This window comes from Gadus morhua, chromosome 12 (assembly GCF_902167405.1).
Source record: "Gadus morhua chromosome 12, gadMor3.0, whole genome shotgun sequence".
Taxonomy (NCBI): Eukaryota; Metazoa; Chordata; class Actinopteri; order Gadiformes; family Gadidae; genus Gadus; species Gadus morhua.
The window spans coordinates 6,973,846-6,991,305 of NC_044059.1; the positions used below are offsets into that span (position 1 = coordinate 6,973,846).

The 17,460-nt window shown below is 39.5% G+C and overlaps 2 protein-coding genes across 6 annotated transcripts in view; one reads left to right on the top strand and one right to left on the bottom strand.

Annotated features, from left to right (window-relative positions):
• Positions 1-9: 9 nt before the first annotated feature.
• Positions 10-10,822, bottom strand: prkacba (protein kinase, cAMP-dependent, catalytic, beta a). 3 transcript variants are annotated; one of them, XM_030372533.1, is made up of 11 exons: positions 10,455-10,822; positions 7,778-7,786; positions 6,896-6,957; positions 6,503-6,631; positions 5,846-5,944; positions 5,485-5,567; positions 5,018-5,144; positions 4,795-4,890; positions 3,208-3,330; positions 2,943-3,107; positions 10-2,809 (listed from the first exon to the last, which is right to left on the bottom strand). In XM_030372533.1, the coding sequence occupies exons 1-11, from the start codon at positions 10,498-10,500 to the stop codon at positions 2,684-2,686; spliced, it is 1,065 nt and encodes a 354-aa protein (XP_030228393.1). In that variant the 5' UTR covers positions 10,501-10,822; the 3' UTR covers positions 10-2,683. The 3 variants fall into 3 exon arrangements, with proteins under 3 accessions (XP_030228393.1, XP_030228394.1, XP_030228392.1); XM_030372534.1 differs by lacking the exon at positions 7,778-7,786 and having other exon boundaries at positions 10,455-10,808; XM_030372532.1 differs by lacking the exons at positions 7,778-7,786; positions 10,455-10,822 and adding an exon at positions 8,691-8,907.
• Positions 10,823-11,980: 1,158 nt separating this feature from the next.
• ttll7 (tubulin tyrosine ligase-like family, member 7) overlaps positions 11,981-17,460 on the top strand; it is a 79,842-nt gene continuing 74,362 nt past the window's right edge. For all 3 annotated transcript variants that reach the window (XM_030373280.1, XM_030373282.1, XM_030373281.1), the window contains exon 1: positions 11,981-12,410. The gene's annotated coding sequence lies outside the window, so the exon portion shown is untranslated. The remainder of the gene's footprint in view (positions 12,411-17,460) is intronic.

The following is a 17,460-nucleotide window of genomic DNA, read 5'->3' on the forward strand; positions in this document are numbered from 1 at the left end:
ACGCATATATATTTTTTTTTAAAAGAATTGAATTTATTACAGTGACATATATCCTTTGTTACATAAAATCTGCTACAGCAAAGTATGGTATACTTCCCTTGCAAATACAAGTAAATGTGGGTGGGGAAAAGTGTCAGCCTTCTAAATGACATTGTGCAAAATACCAAACAAACTAAATACATATATTTATTATGACCCATACTGGCATGTGTAACTAAAGAAAGTATGAGTTAAACTGGTCATCTTTTGGAGGACAGGGAAACGGTGCCCTTGTCTACATCAACTGACAAACATTACACACATATTGGGCGGAATAGCACACACCAGAACGGTGGTCAATTTACTGCACATCTTCAGGATAGATCAACACAACTCTTTTCATTTAAACATGGTACATTCTCGGGAAGGGAGGGGGGATTTTAAGCATATACCAGAATATAAATAATCTTAAACTCAATTATAGGCTCTAGCATTCTTATCTCCCACCTTACTGAACATATATGTCAATAAAATCATTTCAAAAATCAAAAAGAAGGACCATGATCTATAGTAGCCATCAGAGAATCGAAAGTCACGTAGGCCTATTTATTTTTCTAAAGGGCAAATGGAAATAAATGTGAGAAAATAAATAATCCCATATATTCCTAGTTTATAACACTTGCGTAAATAAAACATTTGGGATCTTCATACATACTATTTACTATGCACGTTTAAATATTCAAATTGAAAAATTCTATGAACATCTCCAAGTTTAAATAAAAATATCACACCACTGTGCCTTTTGAAATGAAATGAGGGCAAACCAAACCAAATGTAACATGTGCTCAATATCTTATACAACCCCGCCCCCAAAAAGTAAAAACAAAAAAACAAAACAATAAAATCAGTATGTACTGTTTGCAATACCTAAAAAAGTATTCAGTTCCAAAAAGGCCATTATTTGTTCACATTTTGCTGTCCTGAAATTTACATCGTCATAAACAGCTGGGCAAGGAGTCAGCACAAATGTGTATGGATGTGTCCTACTGACTCCAGGGTCACTGATCCCAGTTGAACATCTCTGCTAACATGCCTTTGAAGAGGAAGTCAACAATCTGATGACTTCACTGGTGAACTTCAGTTTGGTTCAAAACCGGAGCCAGCTATTATGGCTATACCTCTCAAGGGCGAGAGTCAATTGTAGAATCAATTATATATCCTTGAACAGTTTCAAATTATTTGTGAAATGGTTTCCAAACAGTAGGTGGCACCTACTGGTTAACAATATGCTCTGTTGGCAACCTAGACCAATCTATGGAAAATATGACAGTTTATACATTTAAGTTGAAAAAAAGAAAAAGTTGAATACGAGCTGAATACTTTGTTAGGTTACCGTTAACATCATTCATGTTCAACAAAGAAACTAGAAAAAATGTTTACAGCCACACAGAAGTCATAAAATGAAACCCGAACAATAAACCAAAAAAGAAGATGGCAGTTAGAGAATGCCTCACAGACTAAAATGCTAAAGAAGCATCTAGTAAATAAGTGACATGACTTTGAGTGGATGGTCTGCTCAGGAAACCAACTAATGCCTCACAACCTCTGCTACGTACCCTCAGCCTGAACTGTCGAACAAAAATACCTTCACTCTTGAACAAAGAAAAAAATAAACTTTTTATTTTGAAAATGCAGCCACGTAATTCACTTCCATAAGTTATCTTTCGAGTGGATAAAACAAGTACCTGAAAAATATATCTTCATCTGGTTTATTCATTAGATTCACCATACCTTATCTGAGGTAAATAAAAATGCCCTGGGACAGGATAGGGAATACGATGCTACGAAATGCTTCGGAACAGAAACAGCATGACACATTATCTACTGTTTGATTTGAAAGGTTGCCACTAAATGCCCATGGATTAAAACAGAGTTGAAGACCTAATTCAGTGTTACTGAATGATTTCCTTCACTGACCGTTTGTTTAGATTTTGGTCATGCTTAAAACCAAAAAGAAAAACAAGGAAAAAGTAATCACAGGTGGGGGGGGGGGGGGGGGACCTAAATCTTATGTCTGATATACGTATATTCTATATGCACACCGACGAGGATCTACTTCTTAAGGTTAAAATGCTTAGGATTATAGACTGGGCCAATCCACTTTGAAATCGAACCCTAAAACACAATCAGGCATGTAACAGACAATAACTGGTAAGACTCACTTGCAGGAACGAGGATCTGAAACCCTTTCTGTTTTTCCCAAAACAAAGTGTGCAATACTAGCTAATACAATCAATCACTCTTTGTGCCACTTTAAAAATGGGCATATAATAATTGGTTTTGGTCTTGCTTTGCAAATAATTGGTTGATTTGAAAATGGGTTGAGGAGGAAGAAAAGGGATTTCTACCAAGCTGCAAACATAAAAAAAAACTAACAACCAGGAAAACATACAAGAGAACGTGGTCTAGTATTTGTGTGTTGCAGCACAAGGGGGTGTCTGCATAATGTGCCTGTGTATAGATTAGTGCTAGATGCACGCAAGAAGGATCATGGCAAGAAGGACCTCACTCAGCCTTTTGTGGAATGAAGGGACTAGGCAATTGTTTTGAACACATGATGGTCTCAGCTCCACCTTCACCCTCAAATGAGTGCACAAAATATCCCATTGCATGTGAGCCCTAATGGGACCCTTTTGCCCACTCACTAGAACTCTGCAAACTCTTTTGCACACTTTTCCGTTTCTGAGACGCGGACATCCTCCTCTTCGTAGTCGTCGAAATTGCTTGTGTCGCCCGGTCCTCTGCACTTTGGCATGAAGGGAGCCTCCACCTGAAACATGAATAATGCATTTTGCTGCAGTGTATACTTGTTGAATACACTAGGGTTATGACTTCCAAAAAAAGGATTACAGTAACACCCCAAACGATGACAAAGAATGGCCATACACCATGGCTCAACCAACCTTTCTTTCATAGATAGCAATCCAGTCTGTTGTTGAGAACCACTTGTGGTTCTTGATGTCGTTCACCCCGTTCTTCAGGTTGCCAAATCGTTTGGTCAGATCCACCTGCAGCAGGTTCCTCAGCAGGTCCTTTAGGTCGGAGCTAAAGTGAGAGGGGAATCGTACCTGTGCGGGTACAAAAGTGAAAATACATTTACACGTCAGCGCTTCAGATGACGAAAACATGCATGCTATTATTCAGGATTGTCTTTCCTTCCCCGCTTACCTTGCCCGAGACTATTTTCTCATATATCTGGATGGGCTGGTCAGCAAAGAAAGGAGGGTAACCGGCAGCCATCTCATAGATCAGGACTCCAAGTGCCCACCAATCCACAGCCTTGTTGTAGCCCTGGGGAACATCAAGGAAGACATTATGAATTAATACAGGGCTGGACACACCTAACTGATCCTTGATTCCAAATGGGGAACTCATAGGAAAACAACATTAAATCTGAAGTTACATTTTTTTGGGCTTTCCATTTTTGTGCCTTTCATTGTGAACCTTTACTCGGTCAGCCATCGGTTGCCACCTACTGACATGTGATTTCATATAAAGCCAGCAGTCCTACTAAACAGAATGCCATGTTCTGTCCATCGCTGTCCCTTGCACATTTCAAGGTGTCGCCGTTTAGGCATAACACGTGCTCTGGTTGGCAGTTAGTTGACAAATGTATCATAAAGCAGCCATTATGTAACTCTCAGTGAATGCATAAGTCTTAGTCCCTAAATGTACCAATGAATTTCCCCATTTTGTTCAAAGGGAGTAATGTTATACACAAACATCAATTATTGAATGGGCTGACACTTAAGCAATTGGAGTACATGTCAAGGCTAAGGCTAACCACGTGCTAGAGCCTTAACCACAGGGATGAAACAGTGTTCTTTAAAGTTGAAACCAAAATTGTTTTTGTGATATCTATTGTGTAGATACCACACGTGTAGGCTAAAGTCTACATTTTGTTGAATCAGAAAGCATCAATGTAAGCAAGCAAGGGATTATATTCCCCACCAAACATGGTTGAACTCCAGCCTGTTGCACCTTCTTTGAAGTGAACGTCAACACACTGCTGAGAATAGAAATTAGGTGTTGCTGTTTAAGTGATACCACTTTATTTCTATTACACCATCCAAACACTGCGAGGTTGCTGATCACAACATAATTTAAGTGCACAATAAATCCATGAGAACTCTAAAAATAACTTGACTAGCAGAAATAAGCACCCTAACAAGGCACAATAACAAAGAACTCAAACACTGAAAGTACTCAGTATGATAAAATGAACTCTAAAACATATCAACACAAGCATAATAAATCAACAGCAGGCACAAGTGAAAATAACCGCTATTTGCTGGTTTGTTTGGTGTGTTTGTTCAGCATGCAGCACAGCCCTATCTAAGTAGGTTGACCAGACTTCCGTATTTGTTCCTGTGCTAAGCTGGATCAGGATTGATCCATCTATCAGAATGCCACATGTCAATGTGTTGTGTTGCTATCGTTCACAAGCTTAAAGCGGAATAGTTTAACAGTTCACCATGGGTGTGCCAATTCTCCTGACCAATCAATGTTGGAATATTCCAACAATTAATCCCTTTCCCTTCTTTCCTAAAATCCTACTTATTTTCAATTTCAACAAAGAGTTCAATTGATTTTCCGTTTCCTATTTAGCTCCCGTTTGGGTTCCCAGTGTAGTGTTTGCTCATTATTAGCTTTAGAAAAAAACAAGACAACTATGTAGGCTGAACACAAGCACATAGTACAGCCTAACGGATGAGTTTTAATGCACCGCAGTACAGTTGGATGAGGACACCACACCTTGCTAAGGATGATCTCCGGGGCCAGATACTCAGGGGTACCGCATAATGTCCAGGTTCTGCCTTTTACTCTCTTGGCGAAGCCAAAGTCTGTCACCTGCAACCCAGCAAAACCAAAGTTCAGTATCCCTCATTATTAGAATTCATGCACTGGATTTGCTAACCTCCACAATATTTGGTCGGAAACGTTCACATCATGATGTACAGTAATGTACAGTGTTTACCTGGATGTAGCCATGCTGATCTATGAGCAGGTTCTCAGGTTTCAGGTCTCTGTAGATGAGGTCTAGTGAGTGGAGGTACTCGAAGGTGAGCACGATCTGTGCTGCATAAAAGCGCGCATGGTTTTCGCTGAAAGGGTCAAAAGAAAACGGCGGTGAGATGTTTCCTCAAGATAGACAACTGTATCTCCTCTACCATCGACGATGTTAGAACTAGCGTTATGACCCCAGTTTAAACCTTGAGCCCTATTCTCAAGCTCAAACTTGTGTATTATTATGTTAAATTAAATTATTATATTTATTGTGTTATATGGTTGAAATAGAATGGCATAATGATACAAATCCTTCAAATGATTAAAAAACTGTCATCCAGGATATACATATTAGTCCTTGTAGACTATTCTAGAGAGGCAGCCATTTTGGACGGTAGGAAAGTGTAAAGGCACGGGAGGAACCGTATCACAATTTACCTGAACCGCCCGATGCGCCTGAGGTGTGAGAACATTTCTCCTCCAGGAACATACTCCATCACCATGTAGAGGTTAGAGTTGTCCTGGTGGAACAAAATCAAGACAGAAAAAAATAGTATTTTCATTCACATACAGTAAGTGAAAACCAAATGAAAGCACTAATAGACATTTGTTAAGTCCTTTGTCTCCTCCATCATTCATTTTGTTTGAGATTGCCTTTATATTTAAAATATATCATTGGGTGCTTAAATGAAGAAGAAAAGTGTGTTGGGCAGCCCAAAAGGGCACTCTCGGTCCCAACTAAAACGGCCACCACCACTGCCGACAACCAAAACGCTCAGGGAAAAGGGTGAAGGTTTACCTTGAAGGAGTAATCCAGTCGGACAAGGAATGGAAAGGAGACAGCCTGCAGTATTCTCTTCTCATTTAACGTGTGTTCTATCTGTTTCAGCTTGACCACCTGCCAATGCAATGCATTAGACAAACACAACATTAAGAGTGCATTACATGTCTATCCTTTTAGTGCTTAGAGTGTAGAGCACTATTTAAAAACCTAGTTAAAACCTACACTGGAAAGAGATAACAAACCACATGTAAAATAAGGGCAAAATAAGATTGAAAAGCCACAGTATCGCTATGACTCATCCTACAATAATATATTGAAATTACAATGATAAAAGACATAAAACAACTGATACAATATCTTACTCGGTAAGATATAAACGTAATATAGTGAGTAAAACCAAATAAAGGGTATAGCATGCTAGCCGCCACATAAAACTAGCATGTTCCCAGGCTGAGAGGCCAGAGTTTCAGCTACTTGAGGTTTCCGAGTGTACCGTATCTGACAAGAAGGAAAGTGAGCGGAAACATCACACTTCCTTTTGAACCGCGCGCAGCATTTACCCCAACCATGGCCTGAAATAAGTACAAGTCTGCAAAGATAGCGTTATCTTAATGGACTAGTCTTCAGTATATGCATGGGCTTATTTGTTTGTTGCTTAAGACAGTTACACACTTTCTGTTTGTCCAGGATCTTCATGGCGAAGAATTGGTCCGTCCCTTTATGTTTGACGAGCATGACTCGGCCAAATGAACCCGTGCCTAGGGTCTTGAGCCTATCGAAGTCATCCAGGCAAGTTGTGCTCTGAGGAAACACAATATCAGTTCCAGTGAGACATTCAACTGACAGAACAACAACACTCAAGACTTAAATTAAATTGATTGATTTAATCCACTGCAAATGAAACTTCCGTGGACAAGTTGTATTAGTAGTCAAGGTTTAAAAAAAATGACAATTGTCGATTATATAAACACACAAAAAACGAAGAAAAAAAAAGAGCACTAAAAAAATTCCCATTCCCATTTTTCATATTCTAAACTAAAAGTAGTCCAAATGCTTTGTCATTACCTGTGGTGGACACTCCCATTTCCTTAGAAAATCTTCTTTGGCTTTGGCTAAGAACTCTTTCACTATAAAGAGGAACAAGACAGGGGACCATTAACAGCACATTGGTACAGGAAGGAAGGGAGCAGCGGCATCCCGCTAGCAGGTTCAAAAGGTAAAACATTCAGGGAAGGCATCGGTATAACCAAACACATCCAAACGGAGGACAGGCCACTATCGAGTACTAGGGAAGTAGTACTGCACTTTACAATAAACAAAAACAAAACTTTAAATACTACATTTAAAGTTCAAATGCTACAAATTCAGAAACACCCAGACAGGCAGTATAGATTAATAAAAAGATGCAAAGAGCTCTCATCGGGTTTTGTGGGGAGGGGGCCAATTTTAAAGAGAGACTGTTCTGCATCCCTTTCAAAATTAGTTGAAGGAAAATTCGGAAAAGAAAGGCAGTAGAAACGACAAAAACAAGACTGAAACTGGGATTACGTTGCAGGCATTTGAAAGAGAGTGCAATTGTAAATTCACAGCAGACATGAGCTGACCATAGTCACAGAGATATGCCATTTACTGCTATCGTGTTGTTGCTGGCCACCATGCACAGCAGGCAAACAGGACACAGTAGTCCATGAAGAGGATATGTGTCAATAAAGTTATGAGTGCTGTTACAATATATATATATATATATATATATATATATATATATATATATATATATATATATATATATATATATATATATATATATATATATTAAAAAAAATTGAACAAGAAATGGTATCCCAATACAAAATGGGGCAATCATGCATGCTACATGGTAAATTCCAGGGACTGGGCTGGGGTAAATCTCTCTGTGACTTAGGATGGCCTATGAAAGAATGCGCGTACCAAAAGTCTCTAAAGATCACCAAGGGTTTGCAGGAACATTCACCCACATGGATGGAAATGATGAAGAGGAGAAAGAGAAGAAAGAAAGTTTTATGATGTGCTATAAGAAGAACATAAGAAATTCAAGTGGATTTAAAACGCAACAAACAGACAAAATGACACTGAACAAGAGGACACAAAGTAAACACCACGCATATATCCAAAACAAATTTAAACATTTGGGGTTTGAATATCAATGTCATTTCAGTTAGGAAGACACTAAATAAGTGTTAAGAGTAACAGTTAGTGTTAGAGTAAACAGTAAATCAAACCTACATTTACAACTCACTTACAGCTGTAACTTTAAATAGGTATAAATTCTAGTTTAGCTACATCAAGTATAGTTTTTGGTATAAGTGAAACCTCTGTGACAACGGAAGAAAGGACATGTGGTTGAAAAGACAAGATTAACATGACACACATAAACGCGTTATGTAATCAAAATAGCATTATTGTCGATTTACAAGGTGAAAGGACGTACACAGTAACATTGGACATCCGATGGTGATGCTAAAGATGAATGGTGAGGTATTGTTCTGCACTCGCTTCAAAAAAGCAACTTCCAAACTAGCCTGACCCCATTTGCCTTTAGGCAAATACATGCGCGGCATTCCATTTTTAAAGAAAATAAGAACAGCAAGAAAATGTTTAGGTGCACTGCAAAAGATTTTGAATAGAATGGGCCTGAAACCAGATAACCAAATGCACTTCCTGCCATTAAACACGATTAATGTTGGTTAATTTCTAAACCTTGGTGTTTGGACCAAATAACTCAATGTAGAGTTCAACTAAACACAGGCTGCTCAAATCAGGAAACCCTGTCGTAGCTCAGTGCAGCAGACACTTGTTTGCTAGGAAATGGCACCTTACTTACTCAATTTATCCCAAATGACAGTGAACTCAGAGACATGGGCCCCATCGCTTTCCTGGCTTCCCTTCCGATATCGGTGGAACAGTCGGTTGGCCAATTCGTCCAATTTAAGAAAGGAGTGATCCTTGCCCTGGGCCATTGCTAAAATGTATTGCTCTGTGTATAATGTACACAGCTTGAAGGCAATGTGAAAGTAGTCAACTGAAAGTGAGTCATAGACATTTCCTGTATGCAGTGAAGTGCACTGCAATAGCTTGCTAACCACTTAAATCTATACTTCCTGTTCCAGTATTCCGCTTTTATTCAAATACAGTTTAGTTCAGCAACATTCACTTGGATTATTATCGGTATTTTGAACACATTACGCCAGCAACACAATAATGCAATTCAAAAATTAAATTGAATTGTTTTACAATTGCAGGAGAAAGCGCTTGATCGATTTATTACTTAATAGCAGGTTTAAATGCGGATGCTGCAAAGTCTTAGATACTTTAATAAATATATCCTGCTCTCTGGTGGTAAAAAGAAAAAATGCAATTCAATGTGTCCATTGTATGATATTATAAACATATTTTGATAATGTTATGCATGTTCATCATTTCAATCCTTCTAATCTAAATATGTTGTCATGAATTTAACTTTGAGCTGTGTGATCAACTGAGCATAACTTATCTTTTATACTACTACACTGGTTGCTTATCAAGTCAGTTTATCTTAATATATACAAACTCATACTGAGCCTTCAAAATGACCTTGATTTACTTTTCGATAATGCAGACACAATGTGAATGGTGCGAAGTGTAATTGTCAGTTGGCCATAGGCACCATGGCATTTTTAAATGGGTTTTCGTACGTAAAAGGCAACTATTTACATTACAGGGGGGTGATATTGTGCAAAACCTTCAGCCCTTCCTTTCCTTTGGACTGGTGCTTTGCAAGCATTGCCAATCAGAAAGCAGGTCAGGACCAGCGTTCGCCAGACGTGCGACTAGTTATTTTGGACATGGTTCAGTTTAGTGGATTACCTTCATTACTGAAACAACACACTCAAGAATTAAGGGTGTGCACGGGAAACTGGTGTTAAGAAAAGCAAGTACCTGGAATTGAAGACTAGTTTTAGTTTAGAATAATTTGACTGGGAGCAACCTCAAACTGATATAGCCACAATGCAATGGGACACTACACTAGGCATGGTATTTGGATTTAGGTTTCTGTAGTCATCTGTCTTGGGATACGTAACTTTGGCTGTCAAATGTTTGATACTAACTTTGGCTGTCAGATGCCATCCTTGCAATTTGTCATCTTTGAAATATACGTTAAAACAACAGAACTGGAGTCAATGGGCCATTTCACTGGACGTACCACATAGGCCTACCTGTTGCCATTTAACATGCTTTCCGCCATATATACATTGTAAAATCACATCACAAATGACCTGAACAACGTTTTCTACCAGATTGAAGTATGGACTTGACCGTGATCTTTAATGTAAACTCGTCATATTCGTTGATGATTACTGCATGGGAAATGTACTCCGGAAAAAGGAGGGTAACAAATGACTCGTCCTTACTGGGCTGACACAATACCAGTCTAACTAGCCACTGTGCATGGCTTGCAAACTAACCCAGGTCCCTCACTGCCCCACCAAAGATGGTTCTCTGCAACCCATATTATTTGACGTTGGCTAGACATCGCTATAGGCTGCTCTTAACAAGCAACGAGCATGGCAGGGTTTTCGGATATAAACCGAATGATGGACATGCTTACCGCTTTCTTGCTCGTTGCCTTTCTTGGCAGTCGCTGCGTTTCCCATCGTAGTAAGACAGGGCGATACACAGCTGGCTAGAAGCGATGATGGGGGCGATTAGCTAGCAGGGACCTCCGTTAGCATACGCTAGCTATCTTAAAAAATCAGCTTGCGTTAGCTGGATGGCTAACAACAACATCAACGTCTTCTTGTCGTCCGTACAAGAACCCTTCACGACGTCCCGTGAATCCGCCTCGTCGGTGTCTTTTCAACGAACTCTATCGTTCAAATATACTTCAGCTGGAATGAAAACATTATAGGCTTTCACCTCAGCCTATCTGTCGTTCTTGTTACCATTGACACACCAGTGGCCGAAAAAAAAAAAACAATTTTGCACACATGGGAAGTGATGTCATTGCCGTGACTGACGCAGAGACGCAACCTACCCCAAAACGATGTTGATGATTTTTTAACATAAATAATAATTAAAATAACATTTCAAACATCATGTAAATGTTAATAGTACATTCGATTATGAAATATTCGCTGACAAGCACCGTTATTAAACGGAAACGACGTCAACAATTTGTAAGTCAAATCATACACACGATTTACCGAGTGTAGAACGACATGGAGATTGACTTAAAGTTCAGCGCTTAAGACTAAAATAAATAACTTAATAATAATCAGCAAAGGCTAACTTACTCATAAGTGGTGGATTTTAATAAAATCCATACAAGATTAAGCGTTGTTGTTTTATTACTATATGTTGTAGTTTTTTCTTCATTAGGCTATATTGTTACACTGCGAACACAGTTCATATTTAGCGCATGCTGATTTTAAGAGTGATAAAATGTTTGTGGTCTGTACAGCAATGAATTTATAAAGATCTTCTGTATTATAAATTCCTACAAACAAGAGAGAGAGAGAGAGAGAGAGAGAGAGAGAGAGAGAGAGAGAGAGAGAGAGAGAGAGAGAGAGAGAGAGAGAGAGAGAGAGAGAGAGAGAGAGAGAGAGAGGAAGATGAGCATCATAATAAAATACAATACAATATTAAGTACAAAGCATAGCAATTCAACTATTCCAATTTGAAGGACTATTTGTTACTTGCATAATCATACAAGTGAGCATTAAAATGGGAGCCCTCCAACATGAAGAAAACAAACGAAGGAAAAGGGTAATTCATAAGAAAAAGGTTAAATGAGCTAGGACATAGGTCTAAGTATAAATACATGAACCTAAGTAAAAAAAGAAAGAATGAAATGTCACAGTTAGTGATGATGTTTATATGTGATCTCTCTCTAAATACATCAAGTAATAATTCTAATGCATATAAAAGTATGTACTGAAACGTACGTATGGGTATTTAAATATAACTATTTACAGGGTAATTACAGGGTTTAGGATATATGGGTGAAAGACTATTTAGAATAGCCTTTTCTGCTGACACAGACATACCGTAGTTGTATTTTATACTCTAGCACCATGGTCAGCGACCGCCCGCAGTTGCTAGGTAATTTTCCTGTGTTTGTTTGAGAGTTGTAAAGGGCAGGCTGACTAGTGTCGTGATATACGTGCAGTGTTAATGTAAGCTATGGGGTGACTTATGCCGCTATTGAGCTATACCGGGAAGGTCAAATAGCATACGTTCATAAATTACATAAATCCACATCGAACGCCGATTGTCATATGCTGGGAATGCAATTGAAAGCCTTTGTTCTACCCCCATCAACGGAATGGTCTCGCCCAAAGACCCTCCGGCACTGATTGAGCCAATACGGCTATTACGAGCTGAATATTTTTGTGTCAATAGTCTACAGTAAGTAGTAACATACATTGTCATAATCGTTAGCACTTGGAGACGAACAGAGAGAGAGAGAGAGAGGCCGAGAGGGAGAGATAAGTGTCCCACAAGCGTCAGCTCAACGAGCGGATGAACGAGCGATGCACTGGCAGTGCAGTGCAGGATTTACAAGGTAGGCTACTTTGCTCTCCATCCTGGCTAGTTAGCTCGGCTAAGCTAACAATGCAGCGGCATGTTGTATATTAAAATACGAACATGCCTCGTGCAGATAGATGTAGCATATTTGTCTTCTTACAAGGGGTGAGGACAAATCTAAAATATTGCTGGAGTGAATTGGCTGCGCTAGTTGTTTTTCGGAGCTACTTTTTTTGTAGCTGCATTGCCAGACTTCCCATGTCTGCATCATTCCACCTGACCTATACAAGGCACTTGTCAAGTGGCTAGCGAAAATGTAGCTATCAGGCCGTTCTTGGGTAGCACACAGTTATAACATTTCCTTCGAAATAACACATTCGCCAACATGTGTACTATGCAGGAACATTGTGCAACTTGCTGTAGTAAACTCTACCACTCTCTCATCAATCTCACTGAATTGGGATGGCCCTGATTTCAGTCACAGTTATCTGAAGACACCAAGTGAACTCCTTACTGCTTACAGTACAATGGCTTGCTAGCTGATGCTAGCTACATCGACACTGCTCGGGCTCAGTGTCTGACATAGTGCTAGTTACAGATATATCATCAGCAGGATCTCCATCTCTCTGGTACCGAGTGATCCGTCTTAAAAGATACAGCGTTTCTGCATATTTGGGAATGTCACAATTACATCCTGTTGTGTGCCCCTATTACAGGATTGAGACAATTGACTATGATGCTGACTGTCGATGGCCATATGACACCAAGATTGTACTGATTATGATAAAAGATCATTGAATAACACCTACTTTTGGACAAATTCATCGCATGTTATGGATCTTATGATATGAATGATCTTTATCAAAGGGACACATTTAAGCACTGCTGCTTTTCCTAATGTATCCCTGATTCCAATAATTATATTGGGACCATTCCTTATTATTCTGGAGTTTATCTTCGCATGTGAACAATTTGCAGATTGTAATTTTTTATAACTTGATGCTATGAGGCTGTTTATTTATCTATTGATATATCTATAATAAACAACATATTAAGGGCTGCCTATTGAGTGATTTGTGTTTGTCAATTAAGTTTCAACTATGACACCCAATATGTAGTTGAACGTTTCAGTGAATGATCTGGGTCTTTCTTAAAATTGCAAATCACCTATTCAAGTCGGCACTGCCTCTCAAAGTTATCTCACTGAAGGCATTCTGGTAATAGTAATACCATAAGATAAAGGCAGCCAACTGTTTGCTTAATAGCTAAGCAAACACTTAACCATTACACATTATGCTTAGTTTTACAATCCTAGGCATACGTTCCGGACAAAAAACATGTACTCTGTTTATATTTTCCTTATGTATCTGGTGGAGTTTTGTGGTCACACAATTATATTCTGCATATTTATAATTTACACGCATGGCCGAGCATCTTCAATAAATGTGCGCTACACCTTAAGCATTAACACGTTTAGAGTCAGGTCACAACTGTGAGTTAATTTTAGATTCTGTTGCCACTCTATACCTATAGGACTATGTGCTCTGTTGCCCCCAATTGTGCTAGTTGGTTTTGCTGACTAGATGGACAGAGATAGAAGAAGAGCCAGCTGCCAAGAGAGAGAGTGTGTGTGTGTGTGTGTGTGTGCGTGCGTGCGTGCGTGCGTGCGTGCGTGCGTGCGTGCGTGTGTGTGTGTGTGTGTGTGTGTGTCTGTATGTGTAAGGGTCTTCATGATCTGAGAGATTGGGTGTCTTCAAATCTTCAGTTGCAGTTAAACATTTTAACATCACACTATAAGTGTTGCTTAACATTGGTATTTCTATCTTTCAGATATATTATTTGGTCCACTGTCACATTCAAAGTACTACACAGTGATTCTGGTTTAGGAGAATCCTTGAGGCTATTCAAACAGTCACAGGCCCCCTGTCATCTAAAGCACTGCTGATTCAGCAGAATAGTCAACTAGGATGGAAGAAAAACTGTTTACAAATTCAGTTCACCTGGAAAAAAAGAGAACCACAAAGTGGTATTTTCCCAAGTCCTATTCTCAGAAACTGCGTTTGAAGTTCACTCTGAACCTGTTAGCGCATAAAAATAAGGTAGAGGAGTATTACATAAAAGCCCCTTGGGATATGAAGTGGAAGGATTCTTTGTTGTCATTCAGAATTAGAGAGATCACCGTTTCAGATCCCATTTTGGTTCAGAGTTAGGTTGTAGTTATTTATAGTGATATTTCTACCAACTGCATTGGTATTTCCTCACATACTGCATATTGCTACATTACTACACTAAACCTATTTTAGTAGTTATATATATTGCTGTTATGATTATATATCTAAAAAAACTAGAATTACATCAATATCTAAACACATTTTGTTTAACTTATGAATAACGTATGCTCTACTACCTACATGGTGCAAGTGACTCAGTGACACAAAAAATACATTTGTGTTGAGAACATACAGTATAGCACTTATCCTGACAGACAAGCGGGCGATTGTTCTGCGATAAGAGGCCAGTGATTACGAGTAGATGCAGATGTGCAGTGAATCCTATCACAAAGAGTCCTTTCTCTACAGTTTGACCAATTTTACCAAGTTTGACCCATTAGCTCAGCATTCAAGATATGCAGTTTTACACAGCCTGCCGTTTGCCGCCATCTGTTGGGAAAATACTGTAACTACATATGACAAATAATTTTTTTGATCTTCTTTCGTTTACCAACTGCTTTCATGATCGTTGGAGACTACGGGGTATGAGGTTTTGCATTGGGGTGGGGTAAGGCGTTAAGGCCTATTAGGATGACGGTTGTAGGTAATTCATTGACAAATATAATAACTATGAGAGGAGTTTGTCATTAAATCACTGAAAAAAAACTTTTTTTAATTGACAAAAATACATTATTATCTGTAGAAATGCCAAATAATATATATCTTTAATCAACTTGAATCATTATGAGCATTCTGCTGATGTTATCTGAGATTACAAGAAAATCTTTTTTTATTTGCTTATGGTCAAAACTTCGCCATCTTGTGGCCGAATACGGAAATACTGTCAATACTGTCATACATTTAAAAAAACAGTACAGCTTTTTCATGAGCATTTAGTAAGAATATTATATTATATGTTGTATGTCCTGGCACTTAATGTACGCATATATTGTATGCTGTACGTCCTGCCTCTTAAAAATAGTAGTGCTAAGCATTGTGTAGCGTATGTCTTAGATATCTTGCTGTATACGGGGAATGGGTACACCTAGCAATTGTAAATGCTTAGCACTTGTTTCTATGAATATCTTTATTGTACCGACAGCGATATATTCTTTCTCTTTCTTCTGACAAATGTACTTATAGTAAATAGCTTTGGATAAAAGCGTCTGCTAAATGCCCTTAATGTAAATGTATTATGCATTTCCTGTTTCCACATTCAAGTTCAGATCAACTTTTGCCTCACAAATCATATTATGTATAATAGGTCTGTAACCCGGAGATGGCAGATAATGCTGTATTTACAATTATTTTATTTTTTACATAGGAAAATTGGACCAGTGGAATGTTATTTTATTCATTATATATTTAAGCAATAGATCACGCCAGGCTGTGGTATGTGCTCATTATACCACTGTTAAGGGGCGTTGTCCGGCCCCGACGCGCAGCGGAGGGCCGGCGACCCCCTTTGGGTGTCAAAGAAATACAACGGTTACTGTTATGGCGAAACGAAAGTCATAGACACACTACATTTAAAAAGAAACCAAGAAAGTCAAAGTAGCCGTTTTCTTAAAGAATACAAAAAAGTAGTCCCTCCTGGCTGCCGCTATGCATCGACGGTCGCTATGCAACACACTTTAGCGTCCCTCCGAGAGCAGGCTCCGATAGAGCGGTTCGCCGGCAATTTATCCTATGGAGCAGTTCACTCGCCGTGTGCCTAAGCTTTCGTTAGTCTCTCCATCGCCTTGCTCACTCCCGGAGTAACAACATTTACACGCTCTCCATCATCCAACATATGTTTTACTTTGTAACTGTTTCTACTTCCAGGCGCGGAGTGATATGCAAACTTTCACAAAATGATCGGGCGTCATGATAATTATATGGAATTGCATATGATATTATTAATACTATTCGGGCCTGCTTACGAAAAAAATTAATGTAATGTAAAGCATTACATAATAATAATTTATAATGTAAAGCCCCCTGTAGACAAATAAATGTTGAAAAATCATGCTTACTTATATCGTATCCTATCTTAAATCCTATCGTAAGCGCATGGTAAATAAAATAAAATAAATCAATAAATCGAACTGCCTGCCCACCCTGAGGTCCTATGGGCCTATAGACTCAGCGTGCAGCGCTTCCTGTACACAGGCCAACGGTACCCATGTCCCAAGTCATAAGGGGGGTGGTGGTGGTGGCCCACTGTCAGCAGCCCAGCGTGGCTCACTTCATCATTCATCATTCTCTCTCCATCCACCAGCCCAACACGCCCTCTTGAACTCACCCGAGTGTCTGTCCTCTCCCAAAATCAATAGCTCCTTCCTGGGAGAGAGACACAGAGAGGGTACGCGGCCACCCGGGGGGGGGGGGGGGGGCTGGAGGGGCTAGCCAAGCGATCCGGCATTGTGATTGGATTGTTTCCCCAATTCCCAGATTTGTCAAGCCCACATTAATCCAATCGATAGAGAGGTTTTGCTTCTGTGTTTGAGTGTGTGTGTGTGTGTCTGTGTGCGTGCATGCGTGCGTGCGTGTGTTTGTGTGTGCAGAATCCAGCTTGCACCCTTCGCTGCGGTGTGTTCCCCGTGCACACATGTCTGTTGATGCGCTGCGATGAAAGATGTCGATTGAAGCGGTGAGGGTCGAGGCCTTCAACACCAGAGGCTGCTGTTGCCCTCCTTGCCGGATAAAGCCTGTGAGGCATCGTGAAACCACGTCTTCTAGTAATTTCAAACCGTATGCAGGGGGTTTTACTTTGCACTTTCATATTCACTGGAGCATACATGGATCGATGAGGAGGGGCAGGTTTTGGCCTCTTGCGCCGTTTGATCCATCAGATAGACCCCCGCAACAAAGGTGCACGTCATTGAGAGATCATTA